Raw genomic sequence first — 24,468 nt, 5'->3', positions numbered from 1 at the left:
TGCTGCCGTTTAATGAAGCCTTGTCTGACGTTCTGTTGGGCACGTGGTCCAGGCCCGCTTCAGGTGCGCCTGTTGATCGGAACGTGGCCAGGCGCCACCGTCCTTGTCCGGACGACCCCAAGTACCTGTCTACCCACCCCACTCCTGAGAGTCTGGTGATCCAGGCCTCGACCTCCCAGTCCGCGTTCCCGTCGGCCCCGCCCGACCGGGAATCCAAGAGGTATGACCAGTTTGGAAAGAAGGTCTTCTCGTCCATTAGTTTGGGCCTGCGGTCTTGCAACACCGCCTGCCTCTTGGGCCGCTACACCCACTCTGTGTGGGATACGGTCGCGGAGCTGCTGCCAGAATGCCCCATGGAGGTGCGGGCAAAGCTCGGTCAAGCTGTAGCTGAGGGCCGGGATGCAGCGAAATATTCCATTCGGTGTGGTCTTGATACGACCGACTCGCTGGGCAGGGCTATGTCTACGACGGTGGCGATTCGCCGTCACGCCTGGCTGAGATCCGCCAATTTTTCGGCTGATGTCCAAAATACCCTGATGGACATGCCGTTTGATGGCTGTCACCTGTTCGGTGACAAAGCGGACCACGCGCTGGAACGCTTCAAGGACTCCAGGGTCACGGCCAAGTCCTTGGGTCTCTCGACCCAGCGTCAGCAACCGGGTTCGTTTCGTCCCTTTCGTGGCCAAGGAAGGGGCGCCCCCACACGTGCTGCCAGCCACGCGCCGCAACAATCCTTCCAACGCGGTGGCGGCCGTGGAAACCGCCGTGGTGGCGGTCGGGGACAACGGCGGGGTCAGACCACACCTTCCCCCGCAGCATCTACCCCAAAATCCTCCTAGTCCGTGCTTTCGGCCCCATGTGACGCCAGTGGGTGGCAGGGTTCGCCATCACCACGCTCACTGGCGCACGATCACTTCGGACAGGTGGGTGCTGCAAATTGTCCGAAGGGGCTACTCCCTCCCCTTCGAGACCTCTCCTCCAGCCATGCCACCGCAGAACCACCGTGTGTCGGGGGACCACTTGACACTTCTGCAGGAGGAAGTTACGGCCCTCTTGGCCAAGGGGGCCATCGAGCGCGTTCCTGGGCCAGAAGTAGGGCGTGGTTGTTATTCCCACTACTTTCTGGTGCCCAAGAAGGACAAGGGGGGCCTACGTCCTATCTTGGATCTAAGGAACGTCAACGGCTTCCTCCGGAAGGAGAAGTTCAAGATGTTGACGTTAGCTCAGGTCTTGGCTGCTCTAGACCCGCAAGACTGGATGGTAGCGTTGGACTTGCAGGACGCCTATTTTCACATCCCCGTCCTGCCGGCCCACCGGCGTTACCAACGGTTCACGGTAGGCCAGGAGCACTTTCAGTTTATCGTGCTCCCCTTCGGCCTTACCAGCGCCCCACGGGTGTTCACAAAGGTGATGGCGGTGGTCGCAGCCCATCTGCGCAGGTTAGGGGTTTCAGTCTTCCCCTACCTAGACGACTGGTTGTTGAAGGCGGGCTCGCCCCAGACAGTCGTCCACCACCTTCAGATGACGGCAGACCTCTTGCACGGCCTGGGGTTCTCCATCAACGTGCCGAAATCACACCTGTGTCCCTCTCAAAAGCTCCTTTTCATCGGAGCGGTTCTGGACTCGGCGCAGTTTCGGGTTTATCCTCCGGAACGGCGGGTTCGGGATATTCAGGCTTTGATTCCCATCTTTCAGCCGCTATCCCGAGTCTCGGTCAGGTTGACGCTGCGGCTGCTGGGACTGATGGCTTCCTGCATCCTTCTGGTGCATCACGCCAGGTGGCGGATGCGGGCTCTGCAGTGGGACCTGAAGTTTCAGTGGGCCCAGCATCAGGGCAACTTGTCCGACCACGTCTTGATCTCGGAGGGCACTGCGAGACAACTGCAGTGGTGGCTTACGGACCGCGATTGGGTCAGGGGCAAGTCCCTCTCCCTTCCCCAACCGGAGCACGTTGTCGTGACGGACGCGTCCCTCCAGGGCTGGGGTGGCCACTTGGGAGAGGCAGAGATCAGAGGCATCTGGTCTCCGGCGGAGTCCCGGCTCCATATCAATCTGTTGGAGCTACGGGCGATTCGTCTGGCACTGAAGGCATTCCTCCCCTTTGTCAACGGGAGTGTAGTGCAGGTGTTCACCGACAACACCACCGCCATGTGGTACTGCAACAAACAGGGCGGTGTGGGGTCGTGGACCCTTTGCCAGGAGGCTCTGCGCCTCTGGCAATGGCTGGAACGTCAGGGCGTGACTCTGACGGTTCAACACCTGGCAGGTTCTCTGAACGCCAGGGCGGACGAACTCAGCCGTCGGTGCTCGATGGATCACGAATGGCGTCTGAACTCGGACGTGGCGCAAGGCATCTTTCTGCAGTGGGGAGAGCCTTGGTTAGATCTATTCGCCACAGAAGAGAACGCGCAATGTCGTCAGTTCTGCGCGTTGGAGTTTCCAAGACGGCACTCGCACGGCGACGCCTTTCGGCGCGAGTGGAGTTGCGGTCTGTTATACGCCTTTCCGCCTATACCACTTCTGCCCAGAGTGCTGAAGAAGATCAGGCGCGACCGGGCCCAAGTTATCCTTGTGGCTCCGGACTGGGCTCGAAGGTACTGGTATCCCGAGCTACTCAGCATGTCAGTCGGTCCCCCGATCCGCCTGCCCCTTCAGGAGGACCTTCTGTCGCAGCAGCAGGGGACGGTCCTCCACCCGAACCTGTCCAGTCTCCACCTCCATGCTTGGAGATTGAGCGGCGGCAGTTGAGGCCATTTGACTTGCCTCCTGAAATCTGTGATGTTATTCTGGCAGCCAGGCGTCCCTCCACTAAGTCGGTATACGCCTGTCGGTGGAACAGATTTGTGGCATGGTGCACAGCAAAGGCTGTGGATCCTCTTTCTGCCCCTCTTTCGGAGGTTCTTCTGTTTCTTCTTTCTCTTGCCCAGCAGGGCTCTGCTCTGGGCACTATCAAGGGCTACCTTTCTGCCCTTTCAGCCTTTTTGAGGCTTCCTGATCAGCCTTCTTTGTTCAAATCCCCGATTGTAACTCGATTCTTGAAAGGCATCACTCACATGTTTCCACCTGTTCCGTTTGTGATGCCTCAGTGGGATTTGAACCTGGTTCTAACTTTCCTGATGTGCGCTCCCTTTGAGCCCCTTCATTCTTGCCCTCTCTGTCTCCTGACTTTAAAGACGGCTTTCCTGGTTGCCATCACCTCTGCCAGGAGGGTGAGTGAGCTCCAGGCTCTTTCTGTCCAACCTCCTTTCCTGTCCATTCATCCTGACAAGGTGGTTCTGAGGACTAGACCTTCTTTCCTGCCCAAGGTTGTTTCGGCCTTTCACATCGGGCAGTCCATCACCCTCCCTTCCTTCTTCCCGCCTCCGCATCCTTCAAAGGATGAAGAGCGGCTCCATCGTCTGGACCCAAAACGTGCGCTTTCATTTTACATGGATCGCACACGCCAGTTCCGGGTGGATGACCAACTGTTTGTTGGCTACGTGGGTGCGAAGAAGGGACGGGCGGTTTGTAAACGAACCATCTCTCGATGGGTCGTCCTCTGCATCAAAGCGTGCTACTCTTTGGCTCGGAAGGAGCCTCCTGTTGGGCTGAGGGCCCATTCCACTCGGGCCACGGCGGCTACTACTGCCCTGGGCCGGGGAGTCCCCTTGCAGGACATTTGCCAGGCGGCTACGTGGGCCTCGCTGCACACCTTTGCGAGGCACTACTGCCTGGACAGTCAAGTCCGGAGGGATGGCTTCTTTGGCCGTTCTGTCCTCCAGGACTTTCTGGTGTAGTTTTGTATTGGTTCGCAGACCCACCACCGGGGTTGGTATTGCTGGGGTATGTATTCTAAGGTAAGGAATCTAACACTAACGTGTTTCTTTCAGATGAACAAGTTACTTACCTTCGGTAACGATATATCTGTAAGAAACATTAGTTAGTGTTAGATTCCTTACCGAACCCACCCATCCTCCCCGTTCTGCGAACTGATACCTAGGGTTAAGGTCATCCCTTTCAGGGCCCTAGTTTGTACATGGCACCAGTGTTGGTTCTCTCATGGCTCTGCGTCTCCTGGCGCGGAAAAGCTGTGTGCAAAGAACTGACGTCAGCGCGCGGAGGCGGCGTCTATGTACTCCAGCGACGTCATCACGGCGCACGACGCCGACGACGGACGCGGAGCCGCAGGGGACGCCTGCAGACGACGCCTACCGACGCGCAGGGGTACTGCTACGCAAAAGTTTCCGGATCCAGACTGACGCCTGGGGATATTCTAAGGTAAGGAATCTAACACTAACTAATGTTTCTTACAGATATATCGTTACCGAAGGTAAGTAACTTGTTCGTTACGATGGAATGGTACAAGGAGGTCTGGACTCAGGGGTCCCCTCGATTCTGGTCTCTGGTTCGGGAAAAGGGTAGCGGGACAGTCTTGTTACCAAAAAGATGGAAATAGCTCTCAATCCTCGAGCTCGGCGTTCTAGATGATCGGGCCGCGGCGGAGCCAGCAGGTCCCGAGATGGACGAAGGAAACGACGGTCCGCGGCGGAGCCAGCAGGTCCCGATGAAGGTGATGGTTACAAACGGTCCGCGGCCACGCCAGCAGGTCCCGACGACGATGAAGGATATGAAGGTTACGAAGGTTGCGGCAGCACCAGCAGGCCAGACGATGGTGCACAAGACAGAGCTACGGCAGCGCCAGTAGTCCGTCAAGGATGAGTTCTTCTTTACGTCTCTCGACTCCAAGATACAACTGCCTTCCTGCTCTGGAGCTGCCCCAGTTATAGGGCTGGTGTTCTTTGATGTCCGGACCCTCGCACTTGGAGGTCGGGAGGTCCGGGATGAGGGAGTCCAGACACCCAGCAGGGGGGTGGAGCCAGCGCCCGGGGAGGCGATGGGCGAGCGGCACTTGGCGGGGGAGAGCCATCGACACCTCTTTCTCCCATTGACTTGCCAAGTAGCCCGCTCACCTCCTGGGTGGATGGTGGTGCCGGGATGTCTGAGGCCTGGCCAGGCCCAGGGTTGAGGTCGATCGGGGGCCAGGCGGCCTCGTGGTGGAGTGTCCAAGATGGCGCCCAGGATGGGCGCGCAGGCCGGCAGTGGATCGGGCCCATGAGGTCGACATGTTCGAGGGCAGGGGTCCCGGAGGGGACGGAGGACGTTGTAATGGTGGTGTGTGGTCCCTGCGTGACCAGGCTTGGGCCTGGTCGGGCCGGGGGAGAGCGGCCCTTCATGTGGCCTGTCCAACAGAACTCATCCCAGAAGAAATCTAGGAATCATATTCCTTGGGAAAACCGTCCTCTGGTTGAAATGTCTTTGTTTCTCACTTCTATCTTTGCAGTTTTTTAGAATTATATTTTTAGACCATCTTGGAGGCTGCCAGGCTTGTTCGCTGAGGCAGGACAATCACAGAATTTATGGGTCTGCCCATAAGATCATGAATTAGCCGTCCAAGCAGCCTAGCATTGTCAAAAACCCTTTATTCTCTATTTGGGGTGGACTCTGAAAGTGATGCTGGGGATGAATTTGCTCAAAAATAAATGCGCAGATGACATTTGGTATGAGGACCTTTAGGATGCCAGTGGTCTGGAGACCCCACCAGACACTGGGCTAGTTTAGCCTCCTGATGCTGCCATGGAACAAAGTTCCTCCCCCCCCCCAATACTAATGCAAAGGGCAGCTGAGGTTCTCAATCTGCAGTTATCTACTATTGAAGTGAAGACTTTTGTCCTCACTAAAGTGCATCAGCCTGCACAACAAAATTAGGAGGCCCTGCTTCCATTCAGTGAAGGCCTTAAAGGCACCCTTCTCAAAGCTTGGGCTAAACCCTGTTCTAGACCTTCGGTGAACAGGCATATAGCGCAGCGTCATCATCTAGGCCCGGATAACCAGGACCTCTTGACTTAGCATTTGATGCCTGGGAGCATATGTCTGCAGGCCTCAATCAGCAAGGTCAACCCTAATGCATTCCATACCACGCCTCTGGACAGGGAATCGAAGTGGCTCAAAACCTTTGGGAAACACGTTTTTATCAAACTCTTTGGCACCACGTTCTGTTAACACCAGCTGCTCCTTAGGACGTTATACTCGTGCCCTCTGGGACTCGGTTATACAGGTCCTACATGGCGTTCATGACAATTTGTTATGTTATGTTCATTTGTCTAGCACACAACTCTCGTAGAAAAGTATCCAGACGCTGAAGCAGGGGAAGTATGGGCTGAGCTTTAGCTTGGTGAAGAGCCAGGCCTGCAGTTTCTTAAATAATTTAAGAATTGAGTAGCCAGCTCTGATCTGCTGCGGCAGGTCGTTTCAGACTTTAGCAGTGAGGTAGAAGGTGGCACAACCAGTGGATCGGACTCTGTATGTGGCGGGCGAGTAGGAGTCCGGTTAAGCTGAGGTTTCTGGTAGTTTTGTGGGAGCTTGTTGTGTTTAGGTATGTTGTATCAGTTGCGGCCAAGGCTTTATATGTGTGGATGAGGAGTTTCAGTAGAGCTTGTTTGTGGATTGGAACCTAGTAGAACTCATAGGGTGATGCAAGTGCAAGGTGGGAGGTTAAGGAGGAGCCTGGCCACTGAGTTTTGTATGCTCTTGAGTTTTCTGGTTAGTTGAATGTTGATTTCAGCATAAAGTGTAATTTGCTGGTGATGAGGTCTGAAAGACTGTGTTGAAGGCTGCAAAAAAGTCCAGTAGGGTGAGGGATTGAATTGTACAGAATTGGGGTGAGGGCTGTGCTAGCAGGGTCCTGCCCTTTGATGAATCCGTGGTGAGGGCTGGGGTCCCATGGTTCTTTAGAGTGTATGAACTGCATTGTCTTTGCATTTTCTTGAGTGGTGATGATGGTCCTCTGGGTGTTAGTTGAAATGGATGCAAGGGTGGAAGGGGCTTGAAGTTGTCGAAGAATAGGGACAGCTGGGTACAGGAGTTCTGAGAGGGGGTTACACTGGCGAAGCGTGCTTCCGGAAAGGTACATTCTTTCACTATACTGAAGATTTCCTTGGCGCTGTTGGTGCAGCTTTGGATGTGGTGAGCGAACTCTGAGCATTTGGTGGCTCTGATTTGCTGATTGGTAGCGTCTGAGGGCGGATTTGTAGCTGCTCTTGTCTGTCATCCTGACTTTGTCTCCATCTGCATTCAAGTTGATTGCAGTGGCTGTTGATTATCCTGAACTCTTCCCGGGTGGCTGGCGATACTTTCAGACAAGTGGGTCCTACAGATTGTACAGTGGGTTACACCCTACCATTTCTTGTCATCTCGCTTTTCCTTCCACCATCTTTAGTCACTGACATAGCACCATCTGCCCATCTTGCTGCAGAAAGTAAAGGCTCTTCTGGCCAAAGGAGTCATAGAAGGTTGGGCAGCATCAGAAGTAGGCTTTGTTTTTTTTCTCTTCCGGTACTTTTTGGTGCGAAAGGATGAAGGCTTTTGTCCTATTTTAGATCTTCGCCCTCTCAATGACTTCCTGTGGAAGGACAATTTCAAGAAATCTGTCTTGGCTAAGGTCTTGTCTGCCCTTAACCCTGGAGACTGAGTGGTTGTGTTGGACCTTCAGAACATGTATTTCCACATCCCTGGCCTGCAGGCCCACAGACACTACCTGCAGTTCATGGTGGTGGTGTAGCATTTTTAGTTTGCTCTGATCCTTTTTGGCCTCACTGATGACCCTCAGGTGTTCATGAAAGTGATGTTGGTGGTTGTATCACATCTTCGGAGGTGAGGGGTTCCAGTCTTCCCCTATGTCGACGACTGATTGTTGAAGCCGGGCTTCCACCAGGCAGTCGTCCCCCACCTCCAGACTACATTGAGCCTCCTCATTTTTGTGGTTCATGATAAATATGCCCAAGTCTTATCTCACTCAGTCACAGACGCTGCCCTTCATTGGAGGACACAGAGCCGGTTTGTGCCTCCCCCCAGACCGTAGAGTCCAGGACATCCGTTCTGTGTTCTCAATGTTTCATCCTCTGTCCAAAATCTCAACAAGGATAACTCTGAGGCTGCTGTCACTGATGGCGTCCTGCATCCTGCAACCTATTGGTCAAGCACACCAAGTGGCATATGCAGGCTCTGCAGTCGGATCGGAAGTCCTTATGGGCACCGCACAGGGGTACCTCTCCAATCACTTCTAAATTTAGAAGGAGACTGCAAAAGAACTTCAGTGGTTGAGATCGATTGGGTAAGTGCAGAACCCTCTCCCTACCCCATCCAGAGCTAACTGAGGAGACTAATAGATTTCTTCTGAGCAGGGCAGCCTCTTGGAAGAAGTGGAGATCAGCAGCATCTTGTCTACAGCAGATTCCTGGCTCCACATATGCCCTCTGGAGCTGCAAGCCGTCTTTTTAGAGTTGATGGCTTTCCTACAATCCATCAAAGGGAGGATGGTGCAGGTGCTCACAGGCACGACCACAACCATGTGGTATTGCAACAAACAAGGAGGGATGGGGCCGTAGACCGTGTGTTAGGAGGCACTATGCCTCTGAAAGTGGCTGGAACACCAGGAGGTTTTCCCTGGTAGTACACCATGTGGTAGTAACACTAGACACAGGAGGGACGAATTCAGCTACCATTACCTAATGGATCATGGATGACAGTTAAATCCAGAGGCCGCTCAAGGTCTTGTCCTCAGATGAGCTTGATCTGTTCACCACTGCCGAAAACACGCAATGTCAGCACTTTTGCATGCTGGAGTTTCCTAGGCTTCGCTCCCTCAGGGACACATTCATGTCCCCCTTCAGGAATGACCATGCCACAGCCATCCTTGAGCCACCAGACTGGGCGAGGAGAGTATGGTATCCCGAACACCTAGGCATTTGCATCTGTCCTTCAGTCAGACCGCCTCTTTTGATGATCTTCTGTCTCCGCTGCAGGGCAGGGCCCTACACCGGGGCCTGCACAATCTTCTCCGCCATGCTTGGAGATTGAGCGGCAACTTCTGAGTGCCTTCAGTCTCCCTTCTGAGGATGTAGATGCTATATTGGCAGCCAGGTGTCCATCGACGAAATCAGTATATGCCTGTTGTTGGCACAAGTTTGTGGTTCAGCGCAGTACTAGAGTACTTCAAGCAAGAGCTTTTTTAGATTTTTTTTTGTTGATTTTTTTTTATACACTTGTCTTCTGGTTTGTCGAGGATGTCGGCTAGGAAAGCTGGTGTCAAGCCGTGTGGTGCCTGTCACCGATAGATGTTGATGACGGACCCACATTTGATATGCCTTAGGTGCTTGGAACACGACCACTACACCAATCCCCTTTAATTGCCACACCATGTAGCCCAAGACCTTGAGGGGAATTGTCCCTCAAGCTCCTCGACGCATGACACGACTGCCGTGATCCCGGACGAGTAAAAGGTCCCGAGATTGGTTGTGGAGCCACTCCAAGAGCTCATAGTCACAGTCTAGATCGTTGGCACATGAGGAGCAAGAAGTCGAAGAGATCTTTGACTTCGCAAAGTCCGTCTAAGTCAGCCGACAAAACAGGGAGCTACAGCATTCGGGCCTAGCTTTGTGGTGGAGCCTGCACCTGGGCTGTCTCCTCACCTCCTAGGGTTTGCGGGAGGCAAAGCAGCCTCCTCCTAGTTAGTTGAATCTCGTTAGGCCATGCACCGCATATTTGGGTGGCCCATCCCTGCTGGAAGCCCTTAGGGCCCCTTAGTCTCAGGAGGCACTCCTGCGGTTCTTCTGTCAGCGGGTCCACCTAAGGCAGGAGTTGGGCCCCTTGGCTCTGTGGATGGATTCGGAGTGGTACGGTTGTGACCTCCACCTTCTCCAGCACCAGCTCCTATGCCCGACAATAGCACCATGCCCATTGTCATACCCAACTCTGACAGAGCCAGATGGGCGTGCTCCAACAGTGGGGCAGACTCCTCATGACAGACAGTGCCTTAGTCCTGTGGGAGGCTTGATTGGGAGAAGAACTGGAGGGGGCTGCGGACCTTTAAAGATCCCAAATTGAATATCCTGAGGTCAAGTGCTACAAGGGTCTGGCGAATGCCAGTAGACTAGACACCATCTTGGACACTGGCTGGTCTCTCCCCCTACCGTGGCTACGGAGGAGCGTGCCTCATTCACAGTGGTGGTGCTCCCTTTGAGTGAAGCCATTACTGATGTCCTACTCTGGGCTTTGTCCAAGCCCTGCACATGGACACCTGTGCATACGGCAATTGCCTATTGCCCCACCTCAGGGGACCCCAGTTACCTCCTGCAGCACCCCACCCCAGAGAGCTTGATGGTCCAGGCCTCCTCCTCCAAAGTTAATCCTGGCACATTCCCTACCACTCCACTGGAAAGGGAATCCAAAAGGCTGGATACCTTTGGGAAGAGGATGATTCTTCAGCCAGCCCTGCACTGCAGTCAGTGAAAAACGCACACCGCTTGGGCCTATACACCCATACCATCTGAGACTCGGATTCATAAGTGCTGCACATGGTCTAGGAGCAGGCCCAGAGCCATATTCTCAAGCAATTGCTGATGAAAGGGATGCAGGCAAGTTAACCATGCAATGTGGCCGGGATACGACCAACTCGTTGGGCGGACGATTTCTTGTTCGGTCGCGCTTGGGCACCACCCCTGGCTGAGAAATACTGGCTTTTCTGGGGCTGTCCAAACCTTGCTCATGGACATGCCTTTTGATGGCTCTTGGTTGTTTGGAGAGAAGGCCGACTATGCGCTCGAAATGTTGAAGCACAGCAGAGTAATAGCCAGGTCCTTGTGCCTTTCCATGACCCCTCTCCAACCCCAGTCCATCTTCCGCCCCTTTCGTGGCCACAGGATGGGCTTCCAATATCATCTTTACACACCCATCCAACCCGGCCAGCAAACCGCACCATCATTTTTTTAGCCAAGAACGCCGTTCCCACAGACCTTGTAGGACAGGCAGCCAGAGGCAAAGCCAGTCCACTACACCCCAGCAACCTCAGCCTAAAAATCCCTTTAGTATGCCCTTCAACCATCATGGGCATCCAGTGGGGGGCAGGATACGCCATCTCTGCACCACTGGAGGTCATGACATCCAACCATTGGGGTTTGCAGCTAATCCAAAGGGGCTTCTACCTCCCCTTGGTGACCAACCGTTCACCCTTGCCACCTACTTCAACAAGCTGACACACCTCATCTTGCTTTGTCAGGAGGTGTTCGCTCTCTTGGCCAAGACAGCTCTAAAGAAGGTGCCGGCATCCGAAGTAGTCTGTGGTTGCTATTCCCGCTACTTTCTTTTTAGATCTGTGCCATTCAAATTTCTTCCTGGGTAATTCAGAATGCTCAAGCTCGCACAAGTCCTATCGTCCCGGGACTCAGGAGACTTGATAGTAGCGCCGGACTTACAGAATGCTTATTTTCACATCCCCGCCCTGCCTGACCTCAGGCATTACCTGGGGGTTCACTATCAACGTGCTGAAGTTTCACTGTAAAACAGCCTTTCTGGTAGCAATAACATCTGCCCAGAGGGTCAGTGAGCTACAGGCACTGTCATCTCAGCCTCCCTATCTTACCATCTACCCAGGCAAGCTGGTTCTTCGGACTAGGGCATCCTTCCTACAGAGGGCGGTCACTCCCTTTCATGTAGGCCTGTCCTTCACCCTTCCTACTTTTTATGCTCCACCTCATTCCTCTAAGGAAGAGGAGAGACTCCATCTGCTGGACCCCAAAAAAGTGTTGTCGTTCTACTTAGAGTTCCGGGTTGACGGACAACTCTTTGTGGGGCACTTCGGAGCCAAAAACGGAAAGGTGGTGCAGAAATGGACCATCTCTCGATGGATAGTACTCTACATCCAAATCTGCTAGGCATTGGCCAAAAAGCAAACTCCTGAAGGTTTATGAGCCTACTCCACCAGAGCCAAGGCTGCAACCAATGCGTTACATCGTTTAACACCTGTCCAGGATATCTGTTGGGCATCAACCTGGACTTCCCTGCACATGTTTACGAAACACCACTGCCTGGTCTGTCAGGTCCGCTGAGACAGACACTTTGCCTATCCGGTCCTGCAGGACTTCTTAGTTTAATCCCGGTTGCAGACCCTACTCTGGAGAGATATTGCTTGGGTATATATTCTAAGGTAAGAAATCTGCGGCTTGAAGTCTCTATCAGATGAACAAGTTCCTATCAGGTATTTGTAAGCGCGCCACTAACCCGTGAGGGTCTCAAGGCGCTGGGGGGAGGAGTGCGCCGCTCCGTTCAGCCAAAGAGCCAGGTCTTGAGGGTCTTGCTGAAGGTGTTCAGGTAGGGGGGCGTGTCTGATGTCTGCTGGTAACTCGTTCCAGGTCTTGGCTGCGATGTGGGGGAACGATCTTCTGCCTGATCTGGCTCTGTGGATCCATGGGATTTCAGCCAGTGCGAGGTTGGCTGATCGCAAGTTTCTTTTGGGCACGTGGAAGTTTATTCTATCGTTGAGATTTTTGCGTCTGTTGTTGTGAAGGCACTTGTAGAGCATGGGTGAGGATTTTGAAGGTGACTCTCTTCTCCACGGGGAGCCAGTGGAGTTGCCGCAGGTGTTGGCTGATGTGTTCGTGGCGGGGGGTTCCGAGGACAATTCTGGCTGCGGTGTTCTACATTATTTTCGGTTCGCGGAGTACAGACTTGATGCCGGCTTAAAGTGCGTTGCCGTAGTCGAGTTTGCTGGTGATGAGCGCGTGGGTAACTGTTTTTCTCGATTCGGGGGGGGGGGTATTCATTTGAAGGTCTCTTGGAAGTTACAGAGGGTGTTGAAACAGCTGGAGGTGATGGCGTTGACCTGTCCGTTCATGGTGAGTGATGCATTGAGTACGAGGCTGAGGTTTTTGGCGTGGTCTGAAGGGGTAGGTGGGCTTCCGAGGGAGTTGGGCCACCAGGTGTTGTCCCAACGCTGAAGGGGTGGTTCGGAGGACGAGGACTTCTGTTTTCTTCGTGTTGAGTTTTAGGCAGCTGTTGGTCATCCAGCCTGCCAATTGCATTCCTCTCTGGAAGTTTAGCTTTGCATGGTGAGGTCTTTAGTGAGGGAGAGGATGAGCTGGGTGTCGTCGGCATAGGATACGATGTTGAGGCCATGTTGTCAGAAGACCTCTGCGAGGGGGGCCAAGTAGATGTTGAAGACGGTCGTGTTCAGAGATTACCCCAGTGGTACTCCGCCGATTGATGTCGGTGGGGGCGGAGAGGAAGGTCGGTAGTCTGATCTTTTGGCTTCTTCTAGTGAGGAATGAGCGGATCCAATCTAGGGCAGTTCCTTGTATGCTGGCCTCGCGTAGTATGGCGATAAGTGCACGATGGGAGACTGTGTCGAAGGCTGCAGACAAGTCGAGGAGGGTAAGGGACGCGGAGTGACCCTGGTCTAGGAGGGTGCGGATGTCGTCTGTGGCGGCGAGCAGGGTGGTCTCGGTGCTGTGGTTGGCCCGGAATCCGCATTGGGTCAGGTCTAGGACGGTGTGTTCTTCTATGAATCGTGTCAGTTCCCTGTTGACTGCTTTTTCTGCCTCTTTGGCTGCCAAGGAGAGAAGCAAGATGGGCCGGTAGTTTTTGAGGTCGGTGGAGTCTGCCGTGGGTTTTTTGAGGAGGGGCCTGACTTCGGCGCGCTTCCAGTCTTCCGGAAAGGTGCCTTTTTTGAAGGTGGTGTTGATGGTGTGTTGTAGTTGGGGTGCGATGGTGTCAGCGGCTCTGTGGTAGATGTGTGGGGGCAGGGGTCGGTGAGGACCCCACCAACATTTGGTAATGCCTTATCTCTTAGACACTCTATCTAGCTGCATATTCCTTACTGACACACCCATCCTCCCCGTTTTTGCAAGGCCCTAGTTTCATGCACCATTTGTCAGTTCTCTTTGTGGTTCTGCACTTCTGGCATGAAAAGTTTGGAAAATTAAACTGATGTCAGCACAATGGGGTGGCACCTATATAAACGGCACTCACGTCACTTCCAGTACCGCCGACGATGCCACATTGAGTCAAACTACGACACCTACCGGCACACAGGGGTACTTCTCTTTCGACCTTTTTGCAGTTGCTGGATCAGCCCTCTCTTTAAATCACACATTGTTATTCCTTTTTTGAAGGGTTTGCAACATTTTTTTACACACTTGCCTCGTATTTTGCCTCAGTGGGACCTTAATTTGGCCCTCACCTTCCTGATTTGGGCTCTTTTTGAACCACTGTGTAGCTGTCCACTACAGCTTCTCACTTTTAAAATAGTGTTACTCAACGCCATAACATCGGCACAGTGGGGGAGTGAACTTCAAGCCTTGTCCATCAATCTGCCATAGACTACTTTCTTTCCTTCTTCCCAAACAAGTTGGTCCTGAGAACTTGATGCTTCCTTTCTTCTGAAAGTGATAACTCGTTTTCACATCAGGCAAAACATCACCCTATCGGCATTCTTTGCTTGATGTCACCCCTTTTAGGAGAAGACACTCAGTCAGCTGGAACCTAAGCACCTTTACATTGATTTTACCAGGGAACATTGTGTGGACAATCCATTCTTTGTGGATTCGTTGGAGCGAAGAAGGCCAAGCCAGTGCAGAGTATGATAATCTCTTGGTTGATCATGCTCTGCATTAAAATGTGTGTGCACTGTCCAAGAAGCTGCTCCTGGAAGGGTTCCAGGCTTATTCCACTAGAGCAAAGGCTGCTAGCACTCTTTGACACTCAGAGTGCCTGGTCTGGAGATTTGCTGAGCTGCTACGTAAGTATCACTCCAAAGATTCACAAAGCTTTACTGTCTGAACGGCCTGGTCCATCGAGATTGGCATTTTGCTTCCTCAGTTCAGCAGAATTTTTTTTGTTTGAACCATTTCACAGATCCATCACCTGGGAGTTACTGTATGTATTCAAAAAGTGAAGAGCTCGTGGTTAGAAGTATGTATCAGAAGAGCAACCTACGTACCTTCTGTAACGCTCTGTGTTAGACACACCTTCAAATTGCAGATTTCTCACCAAGCATCCCAGTTCTGTGAACTAGATCCCTTTCCACCTAAAAATGTCTTGAATATAGAGACAACCAGATTGGCCAAAGCCAATTTTCTCTCGAGTTCTGTGTTGGGGGCACAGACAGCCTAGAAAGCCACTGACATCAGTGCGAGTGGCGCCTATATTCGGTTCTGCGTCTCATTTCCGCAGCGGAACATTGCTGATGCGGAGCTGCACAAGGCACCTACCAACACACAGGCGTTCTACTTGAAAAGTTTCTGAATCCATTCTGATGCTTGGAGAATATTCAGAATATGGGGAATCTGCAGTTAGAGTATCCACCAGGAAGAGCATTGCCAAAGGTGAGTAACTTGTTTGATAATCAGTGCTATTTCATCCACCCCTTTTGAGCAGGGTGCTTACCATCCTTCTTTAATATTGAGGCTCTTAGAGTTAGGCAAAAAGCAACAAAGTAATGGAAGGAATGCTAGAAATAATCTCAGCCTTTGGTGATTGATCAGAGCCCCATTCCCTCCATATTTTTTCACCTACTATTCCACGCTAGATGGAGATCAGCCTCATGCAGATCATACTTGGTTCATCAAATTGAACTGTCCTGCCTGAACTGCCACACAATTTCCTCTCCAGATGGGAATAGAAGTCGTCTGAGCTTGCATGTATTCACTGGTCTTTGTTTAGAGTAGCATAGTAGCAAAAAAATGATAGACAGAATGAAGCTTGATTATTTACCAATGGCTGAAATTAAGTTCCTGCATTTCTCCCAACATCTTTTGATTATTTAAAGTCGGATAAGCAGCATAAGGAAAACACGACGTCCTGCCTGATGTGCTGATTTTGGACCAATTCAAAGTCTGATGCAGTAAACATAATTTCACAGTAGCCTTTCTTGTGAAGATGTAACATTATTTTATTTACATTAAGGGCTTGTATACGAAGTGGTAGGAATACTCCCTTCTTGGAATGATATCTGATTACCCAGATCTGGGGTCTGACATGAGAAGTCCATGCAGTCACACTTCCTGCACCAAGTATGCATAGGCAATTTGCTTGGCTTTCATACAAACCAACCCACTTCTCTTTAAATTGTTGTGAGAACCACTAAAGCAAAAATAAAATAATCTTTTCCTACATGCCTTAGATTGTGCTCTAGAAAAGAAGAAAGTGTAGGGTTTTAATGGCATGCTTCATTAGAGCCAAGAACATTGTATGCATAAGGCCCATAAAGCATCATTGCAGCCTGATAACATACTATTCAAATAGGGTCCTTCCACATCTTATGGTGGTGTCTATGGTGTGATTCCAATTAGGCTGGTAACATGGTTGTCTTGAGTTCGCACACCCATGTGCTGGATTGACCTTGAGAATGAAGCATCACTTGTGACGTTTTTGCCAACTTGAACCTGAGAAACAAATTGGTAGACCTCTTGAAACATGGTAAACCCTTGCGGCTGGGACTCATCCTGCCCCAGGCATACAAAACTAGGTGGCTCTTCTTGCTGGCTGGCACCGCCGGCCAGCAGAGACCAGGTCTCGCAGGCGAATCCATGGCTGCACCTCTCTCTCACAGGGATTATAGGAGCTGTTCATCCTGCAGGAACCCCAGGCTCCTCCATGGCCCGACACCACCCCTCCATGGCCCAACACCATCTTGATCCTGGTAGGGAAGGTGGCCCTCCCAACCTCCCAGCCAAAAGCCATGGCTTAGCCCTCTTCTCATTGGGGTTTACTGGAACTGTTCAGCCTGCAGGAGCCCCAGACTCCTCCCAAATCTGAGACCAACCTGCCCTGGCATCTGCCCGGTAACTGGGCTTTCAGTGGAATGCTGCCTCTGCTCCACACTCTGGAGAGAGACACAAGATCCTCTCTAATCTGCAGCCACCATTCTCTGAGTAGTAGCTGTCACCCCAGTCCATTGGCTCAGGATGCCCAGGCCTAGGGAGCCAAGAAACATTAAGTCCCCAGCCAATCCACCCTGTCCTTCTCAGGAAGCCTCATTCCCTCAGTTATGAAGCCCCCAGGAAGCGTTCTGACACAGCTGTACAGAGAATGAAGCCTAGGACAGGGGCTTCCACCCGAGGGCTTTCTGGAGCTTTGACCAGGTGCCAGGTCACAGCTTCTTCACCTTGCTAAGCTGGGGAGTTCACTCCAGGCCAACACGACTTCGACCCTAGTATTTTGTAACACAGGGCCAGCACACAGACTCTGGGTCCTCACACTTGGCCCACAATAGCACTAGCCGTTCTTGTAATCTGTGCACACTGAGTAATAAGGGGGACATTTGAGAGAACATATCGGGCCTCCTGGAGCTCTAACTTGTCTTGAAGCTTCAAATGAACCCTCATTATGACTTAAGGAAATGAAATGGTATATTTATTTTAAATACAAAACATCACCAGTGACATTGGCATGGCACTTTTTGCACCTCCCTTTTAGGTGTTGTAAATGACCTCTAATTATGAATATGCACAGCCTTAGTCAATACCTGAGATTAGCTATAGAAAGCAACATTTTCAGTACAGTGCCTTTTTGGGGGAATCTGCCATGAGCATGAAATGACTTTCTGATGTTGACCCATAGCTTAATCTATTGACTCTACTGAAAGTCTCATTCTTGTAGGCCGCATTATCCACTGTCTGTTTTGTCACTCAACAGAAATACCTGCTTGTTCCTTATTAGACATCAGGCTGTATGAGCCATGTTATACGCCCCATTCTGGGCAGCTGTGCTATCCTCACCTCTCATGAAGAGGTGAATTCCTTGAAGAAGCAGTCCACCATTTCAACTTTCCAGCACTAACCTCTGCTTATGGTGTTTTCTATGCCTCATAGCAGCTTACATCAATTTGGTTCTTTCCCATCTCCAATTGATGGTTCTTCAGGAAACCGCTGAACTTCTGTTGGGATTACATGAGTGCCTCTCAGTTGAGGAAACCTGATTTTCAACCATATACTGATGTTTATTTGGTTGACCAGAAAGACAAATCGTCCAAAAATCCAAACTCTGATTTTCAAGCTTCCACTCTTCCAGTTGTGATGAAAACAGATGTGTCTCACTACAGCTGACAAGTGAATGGTCAGATTCTAGCAAGTACAGGAGGTGAGCCAACAAATGTATGATTTTAGAACTCCATGCCTTTTTTTGTCTGTAAATTATTTTCTCCTTCTCCACTGGATGTTTGTCCATATCCATATCCATATCCATACTACTATTATAAAGAGAGAGCCCAAGCCTTTGAGGCGGGTAAGCTTAGGAACTACAGCACCAATCACAACACCCAATACAGCATTGGAAAGGACAGTTGAAGCAGATGGACACAGGCTATACAGCTGCCCACCATATACATTACAAGGGTGAAAGAACCTTAGGAGCAAAGTAGTCCATTGTGGGCGTGGGCGTTGTGCTGTGGGCTTGTGCACACAGCGATGGGCGTGGCATTCCTGAAAACCAACCCTTCACAGTACTCCCTTGTGGGCGTTGTGCTAGGGGCGTGGCCAAACAGCGATGGGCGAGACATTCAAGGGGCGCAGCATTCACACGGCATTAGTGCAAGTGCTTTGTGCTAGGGGTGTGGCCAAACAGCGATGGGGGCGGCATTCACGGGGCGCGGCATTAGTGCAAAATGGGGCGCGGAAATCCTTCCAAAAAACCAACCCTTCACAGTACTACCTTGTGGGCGTGTGCGTTGTGTTAGACACGCTCATATTGCTCCGGTGCTCAGGCGGGGCTGAGGCGACTCAGCATAGCAGCGGAAATCACATGCACGCTGTCACGCACTAAACTCTCAGTGTAAAGGACTTACCAGCCACACAACATCGGCCACGACGCTGTCGGGGACTGTCACACCAACAGACTACACAGCACCCACAAGCTGCAGGCATTACCGCTGAGGAGGTACATATCACAAAGCCGGTTCCTAACACTGCCTGGACAAGCGGACGCACATGTTGCACAGCAATGGACAAAGACCGTTACCATATATGCACAACTTAACTAAACAGGTAAAAGACGATGTGCAAGCTCATTGTTAAAGAACACATCTAAGGCATCTTACTTTTTGTGATACTTACCTAATGCTGCATACGTGACGGTTTACATTTCTGTACTCACTATAAATATTGTATACAGTGAAATTTTAAAATAAAGTTTGCTTGCCTACTACAACCATTGCACTCATTCTACTTCATCCCCGGACAACGTCGGGATGGGCTGGGCTGCTAGTTTGTATATAAACAGGCAACGAGGCTGACCAATCACAGCAGGACCCAGTCCAGTCTTCCCTTGTCAACTAGTGAGTTAATTATAGGATTGGTCTTTTCTAAACAACATTGTTTAAGTTTACTCTTAACTTTAGAGAAAAATGAATGTGGATGACAATACGCAAAGCAGAGAGCATCATATTCCGAACAAATGACAACTAAATTATTCATGGCTGCTCACAGCATGGATTTTACTAAGATCTTTCTGTAACAGAGAAGAATTTTCAATATATTCGAATTGCACATTTTTCTAAAGAGTGGGCTCATACCTCTTTGGAATCTCTTACTATGGACATTTCTTGGGGTTTTTAGGTAGTCCCAGGTCAATGGGCAGTATCTTTTGGGGGTTTTATCATTTACCACTGGTGTACCACAGCCACAAGTACAAGTCGTTGAGTAGGGAGTCTGTGATTACTGTACAAAAGCAGTAGACAATATTAATACGTCTGAAAGAATGATGAGCATTGTCTCTATAGTTGCCCAATCCCATCTTTAAAAAGCACCCAAACAGTAGTCAATGGGGTGAAAGTGCTTTGAATTACACTCCCCTTAGTCACCACCATTGCTCAGGTTTCTTCTGCACTTCATGTGTGAGAGGGTTCTCTGAAGCTTTCTGCTCTATTCATGAAAGAGGGAAGTTTTAGTTTTTTTACCTCACACTTCTTTCTTTTCCCTTGCAGTTGGCTTACTATATCTTCTAGCAGCCTCTGATGCTGAGGAATGGTGATTTTGGAGTTTTGTGCTAGAGAAACATTACTTTCTAAGGATGGCTGAATAATTTAAAAATAAAATTTCCTGTGTCTCTTGTAGACATAAAAATACATGTGTGAAAGACTCACACACGGAATGCACCGCCTGCCTTCATCCAAGCCACAAATCAGAATCTGCCACAGATTTTCTACTAAGACCTTGTACTGTTCGTCAAAGATGTCTTGGATGATTTGCTCATGGACTGAAAGGCTCCCAAGGACTGTTTTGTTAATACATTTTCGGAATTGGTAATTGGGTCTGAGGACAGGTTCTGAGGTTTGTCTATTTTTTGCTCACTCTGGCAGAAGGTTCTGTGAATATGGAAGTCTTCTGTAAATGCGAGACACTCCCATCTTCTAAGGCACTTCACTTTTAGAGCTGTCCAACTATTGCATTTATGTGAATGCAGAGGGATCACTTGATAACTCATCTGATAAGAAGGGGGTAATCTTTGGTCGTAGACCAGTCCAGAAAATAGAGAGCCTTCTCCTTCTCCTTCAGGGACAGGTTAAGGAACCCCAATTACAATGCTTATGACCTCAAGTTATTTATACCAATGAATACCAGGACTTAACAAAACATTTGAATATCCAAACATTACTGTGTCCTTTATGATGGCATAGATAATTTTGAGATGATCAGTGATGTAATTTTTTATTTCATTTGTCACATCATGGGTCAGGTCTTTGGGGTACGAATTATTCATTTCTAGGGCATCAATTACAGTTTCCTCTTCAAACTAACTTGCACATCTTATAGCACCTTGAACACACAAAGGACAACTGCACTGTACAACGGAAACCAGATATACATTTACTCAGTTAAAAGAAGCTTTTATCAAAGTGCTCATGTTGGTTTATCAGACTGGAATGCTGCAGTCAAAGCAGTGACTGATCCTGTAAATCGACTGGCATACATGCAATGAACATTCCTTACTCTGTTTTATCAAGCGACTTACATGTACCTGAGTTCATGGAAATAAGAACTGTTTTGTGAAATAGAGGGATTTTCAATAAATAGTTCAATATGAGATGCTGGCTAGAACAAATCCCAATAGTGTACTGTATGTCATATTAAGCAGTGGTTGGCCTGGTAGTTGCTATATTCTCCTGTTTTCACTTACAGCGGCCCAGGGTCCTGTAACCCACAATATTAAAACGGATATGTTATCTTCCACCCAGGTATCAAACAACCTTAACAACCTGCCAACATGAATGTTTACCTTATTTAGCAGTCATATCAATGTATAAACTCTTTCTTGATAACTCTGAAGACTATTATTGAGAAATCTCACAACATAAATTAAATGGACACAGATTTCCTGCCAGGTTTGTATTCATACATGGTCTGATATACTGAAAGAGGGTGGTGTTTCCTGAAGGTGTAGGAAAAACAAGATCTTACATGGTAGGTTTTGTGCTGGACATTTGGAGGATAAGCACACAACAAAATCCAAACGTCTCTTTGGTGGCCATTGCATACAAAATCTGTACATGGTGCATATTGTATATGTTTCCAAAGCAAGATTCTTTGAAATAAACCAACTGAACTTCTCCAAATTGTACCTCATTACAGCATTATCACTATCACAGAAATACACATGTATACAAGTGGTAAATAGTTGAATCTTGTGATTCATAGTATCTCCTAGTGTGCCTGCAGCTAAACAAGGGGCGCCTAACTACTTTGACCGTACATGACAACTTGATAAATATGTGCTTCTTGGGTTAGGCTTTATTGGAAGATAACGTGTGGCCTATTCACCCACCATGACTTCATGGGTTAGGGATTCAGAGTCTAACAACTATAAATACTAGAGTTAGAGGTAGGCAACTTCTTCTTCACCTGCAAGCTTTGATTTTGGGTTTGGACAAAACTAAAGTTCATCAGTCAATAATTGTATTATGCTCACAAAGTACCTACATGGTATGCAACAGTACTGTTATGAGCAGTTGTCTCCTTCTCCCACCATGTTGTGTCAAAGTATGAAGTATAAAATGGTATATTGATCATGTGCCCTTACTGAAAAGGCTTGTCATTTCTGTTTTTAAGTTTCGGGGATGTGCAGTTTTGCCCATCTAGGCCTATACTGCCTTGCCTTTCTCTTACCCTAGAGTGGTCCTTCCCAAATGTTTAGAACCAGAACCCTATTTTAAAGTAACAAAATCCTTTAATACTCGCTGTACTCCAGCAAGATTGCCACAAAATTCACTTTGCTTTTCTTCCACTGACCAAAGAGAGAGGAGTTTAAGACCAATTTCCATGTTAAAAAAATAAGAAGCAATTTGTCAGAAGACACAGCCTGACATTTGACCTCTGTCTTCGAAGTGCAGCAAATGTGACCAGATAAATGCTGAGTTTAAAAGCATCTTTTATTGCTTGGACTTTTGTGACCAATCAACAATTGGCTTGTGACCACGGCCACAGGTTGGAAACACTGCCCTAGACCATTATGTTCTGAATTGGTTACATTCAAAATAAAATATTGTTTCACTATTTGATTTCTGGAAACGGTATACATTTTTACCTGGTTAAACCCTGGTATGTTTAATGCTTCAACAGGTTACGGAGAGAGAGCAGTGGCATCTTTGAATACCAGGATAGCTGGGACCGCCTGTCAGACTCCAAGTCAACAACTGAAGATTCCTTTGAGAATGGGTACCCTGTGCTGCGTAGGCTTACATCCACCCAAACCTTTCTCTTTTCTGACCAGCCAGACCTCAGCAGCTTAATCGACACCAACTTCTTGGAACAGGCAGTGCCGGAGCAGACGTCTTACCAGCAAGTGACCGGTTTCAACAGTAGCGGATATGATTTCAGCAGCCTAGTGCAGCGAGCCTATGATGAGAAGGGTGCCATCAGTCCCCAGGAACTCTCCTCTACTATCAATGGACAGTCTTTGCTCTCTGCCATGGCCTGCGGCACTCACTCTCCAGGCTGCATTATGGATGAAGGGTGTGTAAGCTCCCGCAGAAAGAGTTTTGGTGATGACCCGTTTGTCATGAATGGGAAAAGCTCACAAGGTCATATTTGGGAAGATGAGTTTGAGAGCTCTGTCTGGAGTCTAGGCTTGCAGGGCAATCTCATTGTGGCTGGACGTAGTAACGGATCTTTGGAGGTAAGCAAAGGCTTTAGGCCTCTTAACTTTGTGCCTTCTGCTTCACTCAACCAACTGATGCAGAAATCAACTGTTATGCACCTTTAACTTGTAACATCAACCACGACCTGACATTGCTGCATAAATGACATTATAAAAGCACCGCTGAATTCGCTGTTCTTATTACAGATGCTTCTTTAAGTGAGAGGAGGATAACATTAGACTAGGAGTTAGCCGTGCTGTCACAGTGGTTGTCTTTGCAGTCCTGTTGATACGCTTGATTCATATGGCTCTAAGTGCCATGTCTTGCGCCAAGTAGGAAGAGATAGTAGTGTTTCAAGTATTATGTTGTGTAGATGTTACTAGAAGACTGGGTTACAGTGTTTGAATGTGACTGTACCCACTATATAACATATCCGCTATACCGTCTGTTTGTTGTATGACTTGAAGTATACACAGATGATTATGTAATCCTAGTTGTCTTTGTTAATGTAACCAATTTTTCCTGTACCGTGGATGGTGGTATACTTCCAAGGGCAGGTTTAGCCCTCTAAATGGGCACATTAGTTTGTATGAATGTTGATGTCATGTATGATGTTCCTAGTGACATTTCTGCAAGTCCACACAGCACAAAAGTGAATAGTAGAAATACTAGGATGTCTCAAACACCAGTAATTATTCTGAATGCCTTTGAATGCTTTTAGCTTATTTATGCTGTCACTGACGCACATCACATATGCATAGCAGTCCTGACATTGCCCCAAAAATATCAGTTCACCCTGAACTGCGAAGGCACATAACTTATGAATGGGAACTTGCGTACGCTTAAAACTGTTGTGGCCTTCTTGGACCTTTTTGGTGAGATGCAGCTTCAGTCACCATAGGACTGAGCTCAGGCCCTTGGTCTGAACATTTGCATCCTATGAGGGGTAAGAAAGTGACTCAATCTGACATACTGGAAATTCTCCAGTATATCGTTTTATTAGCTCACTGGTAGTACAGATGTAAGTCTAGTTTACAAATATAAACATTTCAAGACTTATTGGATTCACAAATGAACAAAGTGTGACAGGAACACTCTGTAGTTGCTTGACCTGTTTTAAGTGTGGAAACTTGCCACCCATCTCCTTCTACAGCAGAACTGTTGACTAAAGTTCTCTTCCTCTAGGTGTGGGATGCAATTGAAGGAACCCTGCGCTGTAGTAATGAAGAAGGCTTGTCTGGGATCACCTCACTTGTATTTCAAAATCACAGGTAAGGAAAACACAAATGTTCCCTTCACTTATGTAGGCACGCTGTGGAATGAGCTTTTTAATGGTTCATACAGGACGTCGGAGTTTATTGTTACTTGGATTCTGGGCAGAACGGTCTGTACTTAAACAGCGATTTGTAGTGTGAATGTCCTCTAAATTTATAAGCTGTGAATTATTCCCCCACCAGAAACTGGATGTAAATGTTTTTCTTTGTGGTCATTGACCACAGGCCAAGCTATAAAGGACCTCCCTAAACCGT

The 24,468-nt window shown here is 49.2% G+C and overlaps 1 protein-coding gene across 2 annotated transcripts in view; it reads left to right on the top strand.

Moving 5' to 3' along the window:
* The window catches only part of SCAP (SREBF chaperone), an 833,069-nt gene that overhangs the window by 664,835 nt on the left and 143,766 nt on the right, over positions 1 to 24,468 (top strand). For both annotated transcript variants that reach the window (XM_086941009.1, XM_086941010.1), the window contains 2 exons: positions 22,422 to 22,977; positions 24,125 to 24,210. In XM_086941009.1, coding sequence (XP_086797135.1) covers positions 22,422 to 22,977; positions 24,125 to 24,210 — 642 coding nt within the window. The remainder of the gene's footprint in view (positions 1 to 22,421; positions 22,978 to 24,124; positions 24,211 to 24,468) is intronic.

Source organism: Lissotriton vulgaris, chromosome 10 (assembly GCF_964263255.1).
Source record: "Lissotriton vulgaris chromosome 10, aLisVul1.2, whole genome shotgun sequence".
NCBI classification, from domain to species: domain Eukaryota; kingdom Metazoa; phylum Chordata; class Amphibia; order Caudata; family Salamandridae; genus Lissotriton; species Lissotriton vulgaris.
Note: the sequence above shows the minus strand (reverse complement) of the source record. Positions and strands in the feature narration are given on the sequence as shown.